We start from the raw sequence: 18,703 nt of genomic DNA, 5'->3' as shown, positions 1-18,703 counted from the left end.
CTCTCTGCACAGGAGAAGTTTCTGGTGGATCAGATCTACAGTCACCCTTTATAGCTCCTGGTCATTCATCACCTGAGGTGGCTACCTCACTTTGCCTCCTAGTACATAGGAACATAAGAAGCTGCCTTATACTGAGTCAGACCATTGGCCTATCTAGCCCTGTATTGTCGATGCTGACTGGCAGCAGCTCTCCAGGGTTCCTGGCAGGATTCTTTCCTCGTCCTACCTGGTGAAGCTGGAGATCGAACCTGGGACCTTCTGCATGCAAAGCATGTGCTCTATCAGACTGAGCTACAGCCCCTCCCAAAGGTAGGGTCAACCTTTGTGCACAAGGAGGGGTGGGGGAATGAATAGCTCTGGTGCACTTAAGTAAGGAGAAATATTTATCCTATATTCCAGTTTAAGTGGGCTTTACAGTCACAAAAGAGAGAAAGGGGAAATAGGACAGACTGAATAAATTATGTGATATGCCCCTAGGACAGACTGAATAAATTATGTGATATGCCCCTCTCATCTTATATCCGAGTCCTGCTGCAAAGTACAAATAAACTTGTGGACAGGCATGTTAGCCATACTGTCTGTCACCCCTTGCAGTTGTCTATTATGAGTCCCTTGGCAAAGGGATACTCTGGGCTGGCTGCCAGCAGCCCCATTCCCTTCATGCAGTGCCAAGCCTGCACAGCCAAGCATGTTAGCTGCCCCTGGAAAGGGAATTCACCACATTCCAAACTGCCTGATGTTTCTGGGCCAGGCTGCCTGCCCCTTCCTACAATCTGGCTCCCAAGATGGATGTTGCTGCTCTTGCAGTCCAGTCCTATGCATATTCAGCTGTTATGTTCAATGGGATTTACTCCCCAGAAATTGGGCAGAGAGGCCACTTCGGCAGAATTGTGTGGGCGGGGCTTCCCTGGACTGTACTACCTGAGGTTGTGGCTGAGGGATATCACATGTACGAATTCTACACACACAAAACACCTTAGTATATCAAAGACAAGGGTAAGCAGAACCTCTCTGACATAGTTTTCTACATGCAAAAGAGGCATTTGGGGGTTTTGTGCACAAGCATTAAAAAATACTTGCAGCACGGTGGTACTTTCTTGGGGGGGGGAAGCTTTGCTTGAATAAAAGGGCCCTAGAATTAGAATCTTGGATAACATCAGGCAATTGAAAAAGATTCCAGAGGTCCACTAAGGCTCCTTCAATAGTTTACAGGTGTCTTCTAGATCATATTCTAATGCTGGAATGAGCTCAGGAGCAGATTCTGATCCGCCGTTACACTAGGAGAAAGAGGCCTGATTTGCCGTGACTGTAACGCCGGATTCCAGTTTCCCCTCCCCTCAGAGGGAGATCCAGTCACCCACGACGCGGCTTTCCCAAGCGCTGGATCCCAGGAATGGGGGTGGCTGGTTAGCGAGCACGTGGTGGCTACTGAAAGCAAAGGGCAGAGGGAGGCAAATATCATGTGAAGAGAAACTGTACAGCCGTAGCCAATAAACTAGCGCGCCTGGAAATGGCGTAGGCCTTGCGCAAACCGCTTGCATCTTGCTGTGGCCATTCACTGCCTTTAATGGGGTGTTGATCTGATCTCATGCGTGCACACCCCACTTTTTGCCAACTCCCCCCTCTGATCTCACTTCCTCCTGCGGGCGGGGCGTCGAGAGCCCGGATAGAAGAGGGCGGCGGGCTTGGCGGCAGAAGCTCTGTAACATCTGGACGTTTGGAGCTTCATCATGGCCAGCAGCTACCCTAAACCGGAGGAGAAGAGTCTCCAGGCCCTACAAGATGTCGCCAATCGCCTCCGGATTCACTCTATTCGTGCTACCTGCGCCTCAAACTCCGGGTAACCGACTGCGTTACTTTCTCCTCCTCTGTTAAGAAGGAGTCTACAGGGATCACCATGGTTTTTCTAGTATGGTTGGTGGGTGGGACAGCAGCGGCTGCATCCTTTCATGCAAATACTTTTGTTCTTAAAAAAAATAAACGTGAGAATGAGAAACTTGCGTGAGGTAAACCCACCACACCCCTCGCTATTTTTGGATCTCCCCTATTTAGTTTTGAGGGGCTGCCGTCCACAGCGATTTTTGTAGCCCGATTCTGCCTCAGGGGCAGCTTTTTAAGGGGGAGAGGAATGGTCACTGGCACCCAGAGGTTTTGGTCACCAATGGGATGAGGATAGCAGGAACTCTCTGCTTCTGTAGCTGCTTTGCACGAACTCATTCATTTGAATTGCGTGCTGACCCTCATCTGATCCCTGGGAAGAAAGTATGTGAGCTCCCCAGATTGGCCATTCTAAGCGTCGGTCTCTTGGTGATGAGTTCTGTAGGGGCCTCAGTGCTTCCCCTCCATTTAACTCAGGATTCAGAGAAGTCCCTGTTAGCCTCATGCTGTGGACTGAAGTGATTTGCCCTAATTGGGGTCACTAGCCTTTACTCTTTTGCCTCTCCCTTTTGGGTCTCTGCTGTTAGCCTTGTGTCACCATTTCTTCTGTCCCTACAGCCACCCCACATCATGCTGCAGTGCTGCGGAGATCATGTCTGTGCTGTTCTTTCATACCATGCGCTACAAGCCAGCTGAGCCGGGCCACCCCAGCAGTGACCGCTTTGTGCTCTCCAAGGTGAGGGGTGGGTGGTGTAAGCCTTCTCTGTGTGAAGGATGGAGCTAGGCCGAGGTCCGTCTTGAGCGTTTAAGTCTCTTTTAAGATCCTATTTCAATATTGCAGTTGAGAGTTGGGCTCAGTTCTTCATATTGTTTTGCATAGAACACCCTCAGCCTCAAATTTGAAACCAATTAGATTCTCCTGCATTTCAGTGCTGATATGATTTGTTTCCCCCTGACAGGGCCATGCTGCCCCTGTGCTCTATGCTGCATGGGCTGAGGCTGGCTACATCAAGGAGCCAGAGCTGCTGAAATTGAGGAGAATAGACTCTGACCTGGAAGGCCACCCAACCCCAGTAAGTGCTTTTCTTAGAGCAATGCTGGCTCTTTGTGCTCTTACCGTATAACCATCTCCGCTCTCCATCTACAAGGCTTAGTTATGTTTCACTACTGACTTGGAATGTTGTTGGATGAAATTTGTGTAAAGTGACTTCTTAGATGCAGTGTTTAATGATGCCCTGTTCGCTTTTATAATTTTTGGTTGCAATTTTGTGATGGGTGTAGAGTAACTTTTATTGATTGACTTTTGTATTTTTATAAGATTGAGTTTGTATATTATTGACCGTAAGTTGTTTGATGGTCATGGAGTGGTAAGAAAGTGTATAAAAGCCATAACACTACTGCTGCTTGCTCATGATGGGCTGAACTGAAGCTCAAAAAACTGTAGAAGACGCAAACTGTGGCAGAACTTTTGTGTTTCTCTTCTGTGTTGCTGTGGGTCAGTGATACAGGAACATAGTCAGCCTCTGAAATGGACCTTGTTCTATTCTGCAGAGTACGTGTAGTACTGCATATTTCAAAAGTGGGCTTCAATTAAAGGACTAGTTGCTTAGGAAAGCATGTTTACTGCTGGTGGGGAGGGGCAGTTAAGTGCTGTGTGTGTGTGTGTGTGTGTGTGTTGTGACCAAATTCAGAGAGGATACAGGACAACGACAGATACCGTGGGAGTAATTTGTAATGGATAAAAAAGGTAAAGGTGTCCCCAACCAGTCGTGTCCGACTCTAGGGTGCGGTGCTCATCCCTGTTTCTAAGCCGAAGAGCCAGCACTGTCTGAAGACGCTTCCGTGGTCATGTGGCCAGCATGACTGAACACCGAAGTGCACGGAACGCTGTAATGGATAGCTAGCATATTATGGTATTCATTCTGTGTTCCTAGTACTCTTCCCCCCTCCCCCTTCTCTTGGCTTAACAGAGGCTGCCTTTTGTGGATGTGGCCACTGGTTCACTGGGACAGGGCCTGGGAGCTGCCTGCGGAATGGCCTACACAGGCAAATACTTTGATAAGGCCAGGTGAGAAACTATGGGTGAATATGGAAATATTTACACAGTGAAGCCTGTTGCTTCTTGCATAGGAAGTTTCTTGATACTTCTTGTCTCGGGCCTAATGGGAAATTCAGCAGTGGTGGGGAAAGACAAATGGTGATTTGTGGGGGAGATCAATCTTTTCCCCTCCCCTTTTCTTATTGGACCCTGATGTGCCTCACTCTCTCCCAGTTACCGAGTGTACTGTCTACTGGGTGATGGAGAATCCTCGGAGGGGTCCGTGTGGGAAGCGCTACAATTTGGATCCCACTACCAATTGGACAACCTGGTAGCCATCTTTGACGTCAACAGGCTGGGTCAAAGTGAAGCAGCACCACTGTGCCACGACACTGATATCTACCGTAAACGTTGTGAAGCCTTTGGGTAAGCACTACTGGCTGCATTTGCTCTTGTCCTGGCAAGGAGTCTGCTACTTGCACCAACCTTCTCCCATTTTGCTAGGTGGAACGCCTTCGTTGTGGATGGACATGACGTGGAGGAACTGTGTCAGGCCTTGTGGCAAGCAAGTCAGCTGAAGGGGAAGCCCACAGCTATTGTGGCCAAGACTTTCAAAGGGCGAGGAATCCCAGGTGAACACTGTACCTTTGTCTTGGGGGGTAATAAGGGGTGATGACAGGGGATGGCTTGCAGCACTCATTCCAGTCACTGGATGGTACCTAAGTAATTGTTCCTTGTCTCAGATGTGGAGAATGCTGACAATTGGCATGGAAAACCCATGCCAAAGGACAAAGTGGAGTCTATCATCAGCACTATTCAGAGCCAAATCCAGACTAATAAAGTCTTGTCTATCCAACCACCTGCTCAGGATGTGCCACAGATCAGTACTGTGGATATCAAGATGCCTTCCCCGCCTGCCTACAAAATTGGAGAAAAGGTACTGCATAAATCAGGCAGCCTGGTAAAACTTTTTTTTTCATCATTGGCAGTTAGTTCAACTTCTATGCTTCTGCCCTAAATATATAGAGGTGTCGTTATCACTTGCAACTTTGTCTGAGGTTCTTCACGACTGCTTGAACGTAACTCAGAATCCTCAAAATCTCAGGTTTCATATTTATTTACTCTTTTATAAAGTTACCAGCTCATGCTTTCAGTTTCTCCCTGTAGTCATAAGAAGGTATTGATATTTGACATCCTGATGGGGTCTAGGGTTTCATGTTGCTCGGAAAGGGATTTCATATATTTTAGACACCGCCCTATTTTTCCTTGCAGATCCCAATCCATCCTCCTAACCCTACACCAGTGGTGGACAACTTGTGGCCCTCCAGATGTTGGTCTGCAACTCCTACATCCCTCACCAGTGACTATGCTGGGTAGGGCTGATGAGAGTTGTGGCCCTCTAGATGCTGTTGGAGTGCAAGTTGTCGGCCCTTGTTGTACATCCATGTCCCATGAGGTCACGCATTCCCCCCCCTTTTACTTCCATGTTTCTAGTCTGATGACAAGACCCAAGAGTTCAAATCCTATGCACAACCCAGGATAGTATGTGAAGTAAATCTTACATAAGTCAAGAAAAATTGTGCATAACTACCAAAAAGACATCAGTATATTGAATTTGGGAGTAAATAAAACCTTTCTTCCTCTCCTTCTCTCCCCACCACCCACCACCATAGCAATTTAGCTAAAACATCCATGCCAGAATATAGGAATTATGTGAGCGTGGTGGGGGTTTGCAAGCATTTTCTAGGGAAGAAAATTTGATAATTTCGGGCTTGTGATTGGGGCCAGGGGGTGTTGAGGAAGGAGAGAGAAAGAAATGTGAAGATGTCCAAGAAAAGTGAAGTTGTTCCTGGTGGAGTAGGTGTGTCCCTTTGCCTTAGTGGCAAATTATAGGTGTCTTGTAGTGGACTATAACATGACATTCGGCTTTTTCAGATGGCCACCCGCAAAGCCTATGGTTTAGCCCTGGCAAAACTGGGAAATACTAACACCCAGGTGGTAGTCTTGGATGGCGACACTAAGAACTCTACTTTTGCTGAGATCTTCAAGCAAGCCCATCCCAAACGCTTTATAGAGTGTTACATTGCTGAGCAGAACATGGTGAGTATCAAAATGTGAAAGGGAGTGCTGTCTCTAGTGGACTAAGACTTGCAATGACACCTTGTCTTGTTCTGCAGGTCAGTGTGGCTCTGGGCTGTGCTGCTAGGGACCGCACCATCGCATTTGCCAGCACCTTTGCAGCCTTCTTCACCCGGGCGTTTGACCATATCCGGATGGGTGCCATCTCGCAGGCAAACATCAACCTTTGTGGCTCCCACTGTGGGGTTTCTATTGGTATGTACTGCCTGATGTGTGAAGCCCTTTTATTATTTATTACATTTATAGCCTGCAGTTTCTCCAAAGAGTTCAAGGTGGCATACATAGTTCTTCCCTCGCCTCCCCAATTTTATCCTCGCAATAACTGTTTGAGGTAAGGGCTAGAGAGAATTGATTAGCCCAAGGGCACTCAGTGAGCTTCATAGCTGAGTGATCTCCCCAGTCCTAGTCTGACACTCTTACCATACTGGCTCTTCTCTACTCAGCTATGTAGTTTACAAGTTGTTGTGAGTTCTTGAGAACCATGCATTCCTCTTAGCCAGCAGTAGTATGGCTGAGGAGCTGCAATATGTGGGTTTTTGAAGTGGAGCAAGAACACAATTGCCCTAAGTATGCTGACTGTTCTCCAGTATCTACTTCTGGCCTGCTTTGTGACTTTGAGGAAGCACGTTTGGGGGACAGCTATGTGCCTTAAAAAAAAAAAGAGAGAGAGGGCAAGTTTGCACATCATGCTAAGCCCCCTTGAAAATAAATCTTGGTCGGTTGCTTGTTACTCTTGACAGAAGATTGGGCGCTCTGCAGCTTGCCTTCTGTCCTCCTGCCTGCTCCTGGCACATATCCCAGCCATCTTTGGGGTAGAAATCCTTGTTTCCTCCTTCCCTGTGTCAGCACCCTTTCTGCAATTGGTCCACTGGGTTGCCAGCTCACAAGGACCTCCCCCCCCGCCAGCTGCATCAGATTGCCAAATACATATAATTTGCTGAGCTCTTATGAACACAGTAATGCTTTCATAAACTTTTACATTTTATTTTGTTATTTGGGGTCTTGGGAAAGTACACAGGAGCACAAGACTGCCTGACCATTAGTTGGCCCAGCATACTGATATCCCCCTCTTGTCAATGTCCTTGCCAATTTCATCCTTCACTTCCAGTCTTGCCTTGCTAGCCAACACTTTTTTTTTTAAAGGCTGCTTCACATACTACCAAAATAATTTCACACTCCCAGAAAGCTGCTTCTCTTGCAGCTGCCAGCTGCTTTCAGCTCCTTCCCACTTCATGCTTGCCGCTTCCCCTCCACTGGTCTCCATTGTTAGCTGTGACATACACATGTGAGTTACAGAGCAGCAATAGGTATCGGTAAAGTTACACAAACTTCAAGGCAAAGCAGGGAGTGAAGGGGGTTGGAAAACATATGAAAAGATACATAAATGAGCATTCTGGGTTGAGGTATGGGTGAGTATGTGTGCTACAGTTCTACAGGAGGAAAAAAATCCTTAGTGGGTGCAGAGTTCAGCTTTCAGAGAATCCTAGCTTTCATTTAACACCCCACCCCAGTTTCCAGCCTCTCTAGGTGTAAAGATAATTATGGAATCAAGTTAAGTGACTGAAGGCTGTGCATTTGCCTTGAGAATTCCTTATAATAGTTCTTTTTTCTAGCTTTATCCCTGCCAGGATGACCTGAATCTACAACTGTAATATTCTATGACCCGGTTCGCATGAAGTGGCAGCAAATTTGCCACTGTCACATGCAAACAGGCCCTGTATGTGTGCTGGGGTTTCTGCTTTGTTCCCCTTCCTGTTCTCTTTCATCTCTTCAGAATACCAAATGGCCATCTTCTGCATCTCTTAGATGTACTAAACCAGCTCTGAGAGAAGGTTCATGATATAAATGACCTAATTCTTTTTCTGGAATTTTCTGAACTACCTAGTTGAGTAACCATGTGGTAAATCTAGGTGGAGTTCAGGCACAGAGCTGGAAGCTTGGATTTGGTGCTATGCCTTATAGGACTTGTGAAATTAATCCTGTATTGTACAACTTAAACAATATGATTGCCTTCCTAATATTAGGAGGTATAATTGTGCTATTCTTATTCCTGGATGCACGGCATAGATATTGAATGCTTATGTTTCTCTTACATGGCAGATGGGTTATGCTATTCCCTCTTCCTTGTTGCTCTTCCTCCCCAGGTGAGGATGGCCCCTCTCAGATGGCCTTGGAAGACATTGCTATGTTCAGAACCATTCCGGGCTGCACTGTGTTCTATCCAAGTGATGCAGTCGCCACTGAACATGCTGTCTGTCTGGCAGCAAACGCCAAGGTATGTAGATACAAGGATGCTTCAGATTTGGACCCTGGCTGCATCTCTGCTTGGTTAGATTAAGACATTATCACCAACTCAGGGAGGTGAGCTGGGTCTGTTGCCCCTGGAACTGGAAGCTGAAACTCTAGGATCATAATTCTTGCTGCTGGCATTCTTCTTGTAAGCACTTTTATTTTGGCTGTCACAAAGCCTGTTAAGGGCACATTATATCAAGCTGACTAAAGTTATAACAGCTGCTTGGGTGGAGGCTGTGTGATATGGAAGTCAGATCTACATGTCTCATCCAGAGTCTAGGCTTCAGTGTCACTAGTATGCAGACGACACATGGCTGTACCTCTCTTTTCCGCGTAAGGATCCAAGGGAGGCAGTGAAACTCTTGAACAATTGCCTGGATGTGGCACAGGGATGGATGAAGGAGAACAAACTGAAACTTAATTCGGGAAAGACTATGGGTTAGGAAGTTGGCAGGTCTGTATAATGGTGTGAAACTGGCCCTGGATGAGGTTGCCAGTTAAAGGGCCAGTTGTGAAGCTTGGGGGTGCTTCTTGATTTGTTGTTGTCTGGTGAGTCACGGGTAGTGGCTGTGGCCAGGAGTTCCTTTTACAAGCTCTGGCTTGTATGCCAGTTGCAGTCCTATCTGGACTGGATGGAGCTGGACTCAATTTCCCATGCACTAGTTACCTTCAAACTAGACTACTGCAGTACACTTTACATGAGTCTGCGTTTCATGATGGTCCAGAAGCTGCAGCTGATACAAAATGAGGTTGTCTGGATGCAAGTGGGGGCCAGGAAGGCAAAAAACAATTCTGATTCTGAGCCAGCTGCACTGGCAAGCCCTAATTAGCTTGGGACCAATATTTGAAGAACTGCCTTCATACATACAATCCTGCCCCATATGTTAAGACCTGCCTCAGGTGTCCTTCTTGAGTGCCAGCTGTTAAGATTGGTCAGGTTGGCATGCAAAAGAGAGAGGACCTTCTTGGTGGTGGCCCCAAAACTCTGAAACTCCCTGTTGACTTGGACTTTGCCCCTTCTGTTCATGCATTCACGTGAGGCTAGAAGACCTTATTCAATGCTGACTTTAATCTGCAATTGTAACTCTGAGAGCAGCCTCTCAGTGTATCTTGTATGATTGCTAATGTGGCCATTTATATCTTTGTTTCTTGTCTTTCCTCTTGATTGTATGTTGCTTTGTGAGGGCATAGCCCTAAAAAGATTTAAGATACTGCTTGAAGCACATTGTTCAGCATTTCTGTGCCTTCTAAATGACCTCCAACTTGTCGGTATAATTCTGGTTTTTACGCAACCCTTTGAACCCTAATGTGATATCACTTTGTGCACCAGAATGCGTGTTGCTAAGGGGTCTTGATAAGAGCTCTGCTGTTTTTGCTCATTGGTCTTCAGGGCATATGCTTCATTCGAACCAGCCGTCCAGAGACTCCCATCCTGTATTCTCAGGAAGAAAAGTTTGGGATTGGCCATGCCAAGGTAAAGGGCTATAATCTCTTCTGCAGAAGAACTTGAGCATTGGAGCGATATGATCTCTGTTTATGCTTTGGCCTTGGAATTATAGGCACCATTATATAACATATACTGCAAAGAACAGAAGCCTGATGTCAGATGTTCTGATCTGGAGTGGTGGTGGGAGAAGCTTTGTCTTATTTTTGAATAACAGTCTACATGATCCTAAACGCATTTGGAAAGAAGTGTGGCATCAGTGGAACTTTTTCTTCCAAGCGAATTGATGTACATAATTCTGAACATGTCGTTACAGGCACAATCCTATGGCCTCTAGACAGCCATAGGATTTTTTTGGTTTGTGGGAACTGAGCTCGGAGCAAGGGCTTATCCCTGGCTCTGTGCTTATAAGAGCAGCATGGGGCGGGTGAAAAGGGGGTGTTCCTGGGGGTGGGGAGGAGACTGCAGGAGCACCGTTACGCTTCTGATGCGCCATCTACCCCCACTCTGACACACCCTGGCTAGACAGCCAGAATTGGCTGTCCAGCTGCAAATGCAGGGTGGCCAGAGTGCAGAGGAGAGGATCCCTTCCGTGCTCTGTCTGCCCTGCATTGGATAGTTGGCTGCCTCTGTGTTTGGAGGCGGCCGACTATCCCCATGGGATGCACCCTAAATGACTTTGAAGATTAGAAGATCTTGGCCTTCTTTAGCAGATGCTTTGAAGTGGCTGACATCTTGGGGGCATGCTAAGCCAGACTAGTAGGCTTTCAGAGCCAGTAATAATCCTATATTTTAAGCCAAGCCTGTATCATAAATCAGTCTTGTTAGCCAAAGCCCCCAAATTTGGTCTTGTCTGGTCGAAAAGAGTATGCAAGACTATATGCGCCATTGAGTCATATATGTGTCTAACACCAGATGGCAGAGGACTAACATGATTTGGCCATATAAATATGGAGTTACTAAGACAGGCCAGAAGGATTGCACAGCCACAGGACCTAGTCTAGTGTCAATCTCCCACAGAAGAATGTTAAAGAGGTTGTGTTCAGGCAGACATTAAAGTAGGCTGTGGTCTAAATGGGGACTCTTTAGGTGACTTGGGATGGAACAAAGAGTATCTTACTCGAGCCCATGAAATCCAAGTAAATCTCTTGCATTTTTCAAAAGCTGTCCTGGCCTTCAGCTCAAAATTCTCCTAGGAAACACAAATATGGGGCTCTGGTGGAATTTTGCTATTGGAGCAAGTAAAACTGGAAGGGGTCTTGATGTAATCATCTTGGTGACCTAGCTTTTGTTTGTGTATGTGTGTAATACAATTTGTGCATTGTATATGAAGACCTTCGGCTGAACATATCGTGAGCAGCAACAGTAGAATAAGAATACAGTGCAAACTGTTCTTTACTTAACAGCCCACCTTCTAAGTCCGATCTTAAATAGGAATCCCCCTTCTTGAATCAAATAGGAACCAAGGCATCATTTGCATTAGGGAACAGGTGTAGCCTGAAGGGGCTGTTTGTATCTCTATAGGTTGTTCTTCTGGCGTGTTACATCTTGTGCAAATGCAGTGTCTCTTGTCCATCTTTTATAGATTGTGCATAAGAGTGATGATGACAAGGTTACAGTTATTGGAGCAGGTGTCACGCTCCATGAGGCCCTTGCAGCTGCTGATGAGCTGGCCAAACAAGGTAATGGAATACTGAAATTCTGCAGGCCGTGGAGGTCAGGATATTGACATGATCCTCGTCAGCCTCCTTTTTTCTGCAATTCTGTGCTCCATCCTTCCTATGGACATTTTGCTTTCTTTTAGGCATCCATATCCGGGTAATTGACCCCTTTACAATCAAGCCGTTGGATGCTGACACTATAATCTCAAGTGCCAGAGCCACTGGGGGCCGTATCATCACTGTTGAGGATCACTACAAAGAGGGTAATTGGCTATCTCAATACGGTTGTTTCAGCCATGACTGGGGGAAACTGGCTGTGGTTCTGTAACAAGATGCTTTTGAAGGCAACCTATCCTAGTAAATCCTGACCCATCTTGGATTTTTGACCAGAGCTTTTGCTTCCCAATTGCCAGTTGTGCATATGTGGCTATATGTGAACTTTGGAATATTGCCAGACTCTGCCAAGTGCCCAAACTGTAATAGAAAAGGCCACTGTTTTCTGCGTAGAGGGAAAAAGTATACATTGGGAACACACAGCTAATGAGCTGCAGGTTAAATCTTGCCCATGAATGGCTGCCAGTTGGTTTGCCAGTCATATGTGCCACTAAATGCGTTTCATAACTCATGCTTTCATTTATCCCCCTTTCTTAAATCAAGTAGGGGTTTATTTTGGGACTAAGAATCAATGGCCATGTTGTCTATGGCTGAAGCCTCCTTCTCCCAAGAAAGGTGGCAGTGATGTGCCTAAGACTGGCCTGCTGAGGAAACTAGTTGTGTGCTTACATGTAGTTAGCTGTGAGGTAATATGTGGCCAAGGAGCTTTTATTGTACAGTCAGAAGTTAAGAGGCAAGCTCTGTGAACTCCTCTGGGAGCTAAGCAAAAGGACAAACGTGCAAGTCATGTAAAAGCATAAGAAAGGAAATTCGAAGTACAAATGTTCTGGAAGGCATGAACATATTACTTGACAGAAGATGAGTGTGTGTGTATACATATTTTGTCTTTGCAACTCAGCGCTGTTGTATGAAAATGTTAAATTAACCGAATTGAATCAAGTGTGCTGTGGAAAGGGCATTCCAGTTGCCATTAACTGCTCTCTGTCTCTCCTCTCTCTAGGAGGTATTGGTGAAGCTGTGGCAGCAGCGGTCTCAGGAGAACCTGGTATCTTAGTCCAGAGCCTGGCTGTGTCAGACGTGCCCCGGAGTGGAAAACCAGCTGGGCTCTTAGATATGTTTGGGATCAGTGCAAAGAGCATCATAGCGGCTGTGAAGAGCACCTTTGCCAATTGATGCTGTTCTCTCGTTGATGGGAGGGAACACTGAGCTATGAAAAATGGATTTCTGAAGAGCAGAGGTGGAAAATGCTTGGTTTTCTGGTAGCAGAACTTGTAAAGTACCCTTTGTGATTCCCAAACACTGTTTTCAGTTCTGACAAATGCTGCTAACATTCCCTCATTTGCATTCTGAGTGCAAATGAAGCTTTAAAAACTGTCCAAGTAACAATTTTTTGTTTCCCCTTCTCCAGCCGTAAGCCTTTCTGCTCATTCTTAAAATACTTGCATATTAAGTGACCTGAAAACCAACTGTATGTGGACCAAATAGTGCTTTTCTTACCTGAACCTGTTGGCACCTACTCCTGTGCCTGGCTCCTACCCTACTTGGCTTTCCTCTCTCAGGCCTGACATTCCAAGGCCATGTTGGGTAGACCTTCCCTGGGCTGTTTCCTACCAGAAGGTATTGACATATAATTAGTCTTTGCTTGCAGAAATGCAACTGGCTCTCACAGAAATGCTGTTACCTAATGTTCTTGTCATATTATTGCTGTTGTCTTAGTCAAACTTAAATGTGACCAAGATAACTCTTCCGGAATTATGTGTACTGTAATGGCGGCTAACAAAACAGCGTTCATCCAGCAAATCAATAAACAAGTTCTCAGCTGTTAGCTTTGGAGATGATATCTCTCTCTCTCTAGTTACTAGAGTCTACTAAGAGGCAGTGAAATGGGCAGAAGGGAAACTAGTGTAATGTATTGCATGTACGCATGTGACCACACATGTGTATAATAAGCAAAACAATATGTTACATAGAAAACTAAGTGCCATTTTCAGTGTCTCCCTTCCCCTCTGTAAGGTGTAGTAAAACAAATCAGCCATGTCCAGACAGCATCATGCCACCCTGTCCTTCCCATTATTGACTGCTGTTGGCAGGGAAACGCAAGCATGGTAATGCCAGGACAAAGCTACGTTTTAATGAGAGGATGATTACCATCTCTTGGGGTTGCCCTGTCTAACCATGGCTTGTTGGAGGGGGTTACAGTTTAGTTTGGAAGTCATCCTTGCCAGGTTCATATGACATGGCAAACCGCACTACGGCACAGGTAATTAGAGAAATGGCAGGCATGCAAGCAGCACACATGGGATGGGGAAAAGAAGCCAATGTGAATGCTGATTGTCTGAACCTGGCCAGAGCGAACACACATAGCCAGGTCCCTATTCATAACTCCATTAAAAGCCCTTACAAATCTTCCTTTAAATACAAAATTATACAAATTAAAATTTAAAGCAATGTGGGTGGGGACAGATCACTCTATGGCTGCTATATCTTCTGTAAAATATATAGAGACCTGATAAGGTCTGTTGGACTTGTTCTTTCTCACATTTTTGCATGTGCATCTTGACCTCAAACATTACAGAAAGGGCATGATTGACTACTGTGAAGTGCGCCTAAGATACTGGAGATTGGCTGGTTGGAAACTCATTGTCAATAAAGGCAATCCACAGCCCTGCATTTTTGAACAATGATTGCGATATACATGCATAGAGGCAAAGTCATCAAGCCAAGGTGATAATCCCCATTAATATCTGTATATTTCTTGACATACAATCCTACAATGCCATTTCTGTAAAGCATTGCTTTTGTATGACCAAAACACATTTTTGTAAATTCTTATCACCGTTATACCTTTATTAGGCCAAGTCAAAGGTCACAATACCGTGCAAGCTTTTGAGTTTCCCAGGACTCTTCATCAGGCAAAATTGTAAAAACAAAAAAGGAATGGAGGCAGGGGGGAAAAAATTAGCTGATCCTCAAGCTATGGAATCTGTATTTGGTAACAGCTTTAAGATGGAAAGGAGGAGGAGGCTGTAGACATTCAAATTAGTCTGTACCAGGTATTGATATTGTTTCAGGTTGCATCTAGGACCCGCCCAAGAGTTGCTGGGAAGAAGAAACAAACAATAGTTGGTCCCCTATTTTGAAAAAGTCCAGCTGCTACTTAGAACTGTCCTTAGGCAAAACACATAAACTTGATGTGTTTATAAACTTTTATATTAATAAAGCTGGAGATAATTTTAGATAGTATGTTACTTTTTCAAAAAAAAAGTCAATGGAAACCAAATTGGGTAGCTTTACGTAGTAGTTGGAGAAGATATAACCTCAGAGAATAACGTCTCAGAGCCAGATGCCATAAGATGGGTGCACAAAGTTTTAAGGCTCCATGGGAAGCATGACAGGCTGGTTGGAGGTCAGGGGCTACACACACACCAGCAATCCTGATACAGATCACTCCATCTCTGCTAGCAGCAGCAGGGAAAGAGCAATCTGTATGAAGCCTGCTTCTCTCAACCCCCTCCCCCAGTGATCCTGACACAAAATGCTGTTTCCAGTGAGAAGGAGCAATCTGTGCCAGGATCACTAGAGGAGGAAATTTGGTGGCAGCAGGGGTGACACAGCACCCTTGCAGGCTGCCGTTAAGGCCTTCGGGGCTGCAGGCTGCACACCCCTGTGTAAAATCACTTTTTTGTGTAAGATTCTGCTGTTAAATGGCTAAATTTTGTATTTTCTATATCAGATAAAAAACAAAGGTACAGTTTTTATATTTTCAAAAGTGGGGGATCAACTATTGTTTTACAGTATTTTGTGACCTTTGAGTTAGCCTAATAAAATGTCCCAGTGATATGGAATATGGAAATTTTCTTATTGACTTGTTCCTTGGGTGAGGATCGCTACCTTTGCTTTTTGTAAATTCTGTTATATTGGGCTGAGGTGGGAGGTTAAGACTGTAAAATGTGTGAAAAATACTTGGGCAGAGACAGCTTTGGCCTGGGCAACTAGCAAAAGTGTTTGACCAGAAAAACAAAACAAAGGATTAACTAACCATTGTAGCCTCCAGATTATAGCGTAGGAAGCAGCCCTTCAGAAAATTTGTAGGCTCTAATAGTTGCTTAATCCTTTGAGTGTTTTGTTTTTGTGGTCAATATCTTTGAGTTCTCTACTCAAAAATAGGTTTTGGATTAAAAAGAACACTGACCATTTACACAATGGAAAGAAGCACAAGATTGGAGGCTTAAATTTCAAACAAATGAAAACTCATAATTTTATGGCCTGATCCTATGCATGCTTACTTAACAGTAAGTATCACTATGACTTGGGCCAAAACAGAAGTGACATAGGAGATCCATAACTAGATCACCATTTTCCTCCCACTTTAAACCTGATATGGGAGGACTTCAATGTTGACCGAAGCAGTGGGAGATCATGTTTAACCTTTGATCCTCATCATTTCCTTGATCTAAAGTCTCCCTTCTCAACCCCCCGCCCCTTGCATCCAGCCAAGTTGCCATTAACCCTGCTGAGGAAAAAATACAAATGTGATACAGGTAGCAGTAATTTTCTACCACTAGGCTAAAAGTTTTTGGTGGGCAGAGGGAAGGATTAGATGCAGAAAATAGCAAAGGGGAGGAGGGAAGGGTTAAACCCCTACTGCCACTGTTTACATCCCCCTGTGGTTTCTGTAAAGGGGGTTGGCGGGGAGGTCAGGAGATCTAATTAGATTTGCATCATGGCTCTTTTGGCCCTAAGTTTGCCTACTAACATAAGCTCCATGGAATTAATAGCAACCTGCTATTTCTCTGGAAATTACTACTTCCATATGAGTGCAATACAAGCAGCCATGGCTTCACCTCTTCATTATCAGCAGGGCAAGCTTCCTTGGGTCTCTCAGGCACCTTTGCAAGATCTGTGATAGGTCCCTTGATCAATGCTTTCTCTGTTCAGGGGCACCTGTCCTGTTAGCTCCCTGTCTTTTATCAAAGTTGCACTTGAGGAGGCTCAGCACAACAGTTTAGAACCTGAGATATTGAATTAATTTGCATGTGAAAACTGAACAAAACAAATGGGTTTTCCTCTCCTCATCAAGACCTATGCCCTGCTGGAACTTAAATGTTTTTAAAAGGGGTCTCGCCATATATTAAGACTAAATATTAGGGTTAAGTGCGTCTATGCAAAATAGCAGTCAGGCTGATTATCAAGATTACACAGCAGGTACGGAATAAAGCAATCCTTCACTCCACTGCTGCAGTCCTGACAAAAAATGCTCTTTTCAAGCTGTTCCCAGAGGGGTAGCCATGTTGGCCTGTTGCAGCAAAAACAACAAATGAACAAATCCTTTAATGAGTAAATCTCATTAAACTCAGTGGGTTTTACTTCTGAGTAAATATGCATGGAATCGGGCTGAGAGAGACCACTCTTGGCACAGTATCCACAAACGTTTACGCTAGAATAAATTTGGTAAACGTTACGGGGCAACAGACTGTTGTCCTATCCAACTGATATTTGGATTCAGAAGAAATCCCTCACTTGTGCCCAAAATTGGTCTCTCTCTGCCTGACTCTGCATATTTACACAGAAGTAAATCTACTGAGTTTAATGGAGTTTACTCCCAAATAATGATGCAAAGGATTTTCCAAAAAAACTACTGTCACAAATCTCACTAAAGTCAATGGGATGGAAATTAGTCATGTATGACTTGGCCCATTGCTTTTGATATGTGACTTAAGCGTGACCAGCTTTATCTAGATTGGAGCATTAGTTTTGTTTGTAATTTTGCAAATTAATCTTTTGTATCTTTCTTTTGCAAGAAGCACTGATTTGCTGTAGCATGCCATCTCTGGTAAAGCTTATCTTAATTGCCAATGATATTGTTTAAGAAACTGAGAAAGAAAAAAAAACCTAGTAGCATTTGACAGGAAACTGATCCAAACAAAAACGAACTATAACGTGATAAGAGTTAAAAAAAAAACCACAAGGCAGGATAGCCCTCGCGAATCCACTCCTGAGAAAAATGAAAATCTAGATGTGAACAATCTATTTTTATAATGGGTTAATTACTTTGTAGCAAGCTGCAAGACTGCTCTAAATGTAGAGTTTGCATGCCTGTGATCTGGGTGGGGTAGGGGCTATTTGTCATGGCCTTAAGTCTTTCAATAAGCAACCAGCCTTTGGCTTATCCTCGGTCTCAACCTGTCTGGAAACTAAGCTTAAGTACATGGAACTTAATTGAACATAGATTCGACTGAACCATCTTACTTTGCCCCCTTGGTTACCTACCTCTCCCCTGCCAACATTTAGATTGCAAGTTCTGCTGGGAAGGAACTTGAGTTTTTTACTTTGTAAAGCATCGTGCAGGCCGATTTAAGTCTAGTAGCATCTCAAAGATGAACAAATTTACTGTGGCATCGGCATTCGTGGGCCTATTTCATCACATGCATGATTTCCCGAGTACTTAGACCCCCTCAGGTAACTGCTTCATGTAACCAATGAAGTTGGGCTCCAGCCCCCAGAACTTTATGCTGCAATATATTTGCTAGACTCTTTGCTGTGTTGCCTGCAACAGATTAACCCCCTAGAAAAGGCACATTGAGGGTCTTATATAAATTAACAATATTAATAACGTTACTGTTAGCCACCACAAGCTTCTTTAAAGTAACTCCCTCCAGGCTCCTTCAGGCACAGGGCTAGAGCGTGTGTCATTCTGGGTGTGTATAATTTGTCTTATGGAGCAGACATTTTGCCTACTTATTCCTTCTCGTTTCTCCTTTGTTCTTGCCATCAGCCACTACAGGATGTGTGGAGAATGTCAAGAGAGCTCCTTCCTCTCCCACCAATTCACATTAATGGGACACTCTCTTTCTCTGGGGAGAATAAATATATATATATATATATATATATATACACACCCACACACACACACACTCAAATTTCCTCGACCCCTCCCCCTCACCTCGTATATATTTTGGAGGGGGGAGCAGTAGGGCGATTGCAGAAGTTAAGTTAACTCTGCATATTCATTGGTCGAGATGCATGTCAGTCAATCTATATCCCAGCCCACTCGGTCAACCGTTAGAAGAGGAAGCCGGTAAAGAAGGTCGGCCGTAAAAAGAAGGGCGGGGCAAGAGCATTCCGTTAGTTGGGAGG

At 44.7% G+C, this 18,703-nt stretch overlaps 1 protein-coding gene across 2 annotated transcripts; it reads left to right on the top strand.

The window, feature by feature from the left end:
* Positions 1–1,642: 1,642 nt before the first annotated feature.
* TKTL1 (transketolase like 1) lies at positions 1,643–17,547 on the top strand. Of its 2 annotated transcripts, none has more exons than XM_084836021.1 (14): positions 1,643–1,840; positions 2,497–2,614; positions 2,838–2,951; positions 3,849–3,946; positions 4,151–4,342; positions 4,421–4,548; positions 4,660–4,853; positions 5,852–6,016; positions 6,094–6,250; positions 8,200–8,330; positions 9,738–9,821; positions 11,377–11,473; positions 11,596–11,715; positions 12,567–17,547. In XM_084836021.1, the coding sequence occupies exons 1-14, from the start codon at positions 1,731–1,733 to the stop codon at positions 12,737–12,739; spliced, it is 1,881 nt and encodes a 626-aa protein (XP_084692147.1). In that variant the 5' UTR covers positions 1,643–1,730; the 3' UTR covers positions 12,740–17,547. The 2 variants fall into 2 exon arrangements, with proteins under 2 accessions (XP_084692147.1, XP_084692146.1); XM_084836020.1 differs by having other exon boundaries at positions 4,660–4,877.
* Positions 17,548–18,703: the final 1,156 nt, after the last annotated feature.

The sequence above is a fragment of the Heloderma suspectum genome, chromosome 2 (assembly GCF_057233095.1).
Source record: "Heloderma suspectum isolate Gila_16-S chromosome 2, 16-S_ref, whole genome shotgun sequence".
Lineage (NCBI taxonomy): Eukaryota > Metazoa > Chordata > Lepidosauria > Squamata > Helodermatidae > Heloderma > Heloderma suspectum.
This window is presented reverse-complemented; position numbering and strand designations above follow the sequence as displayed.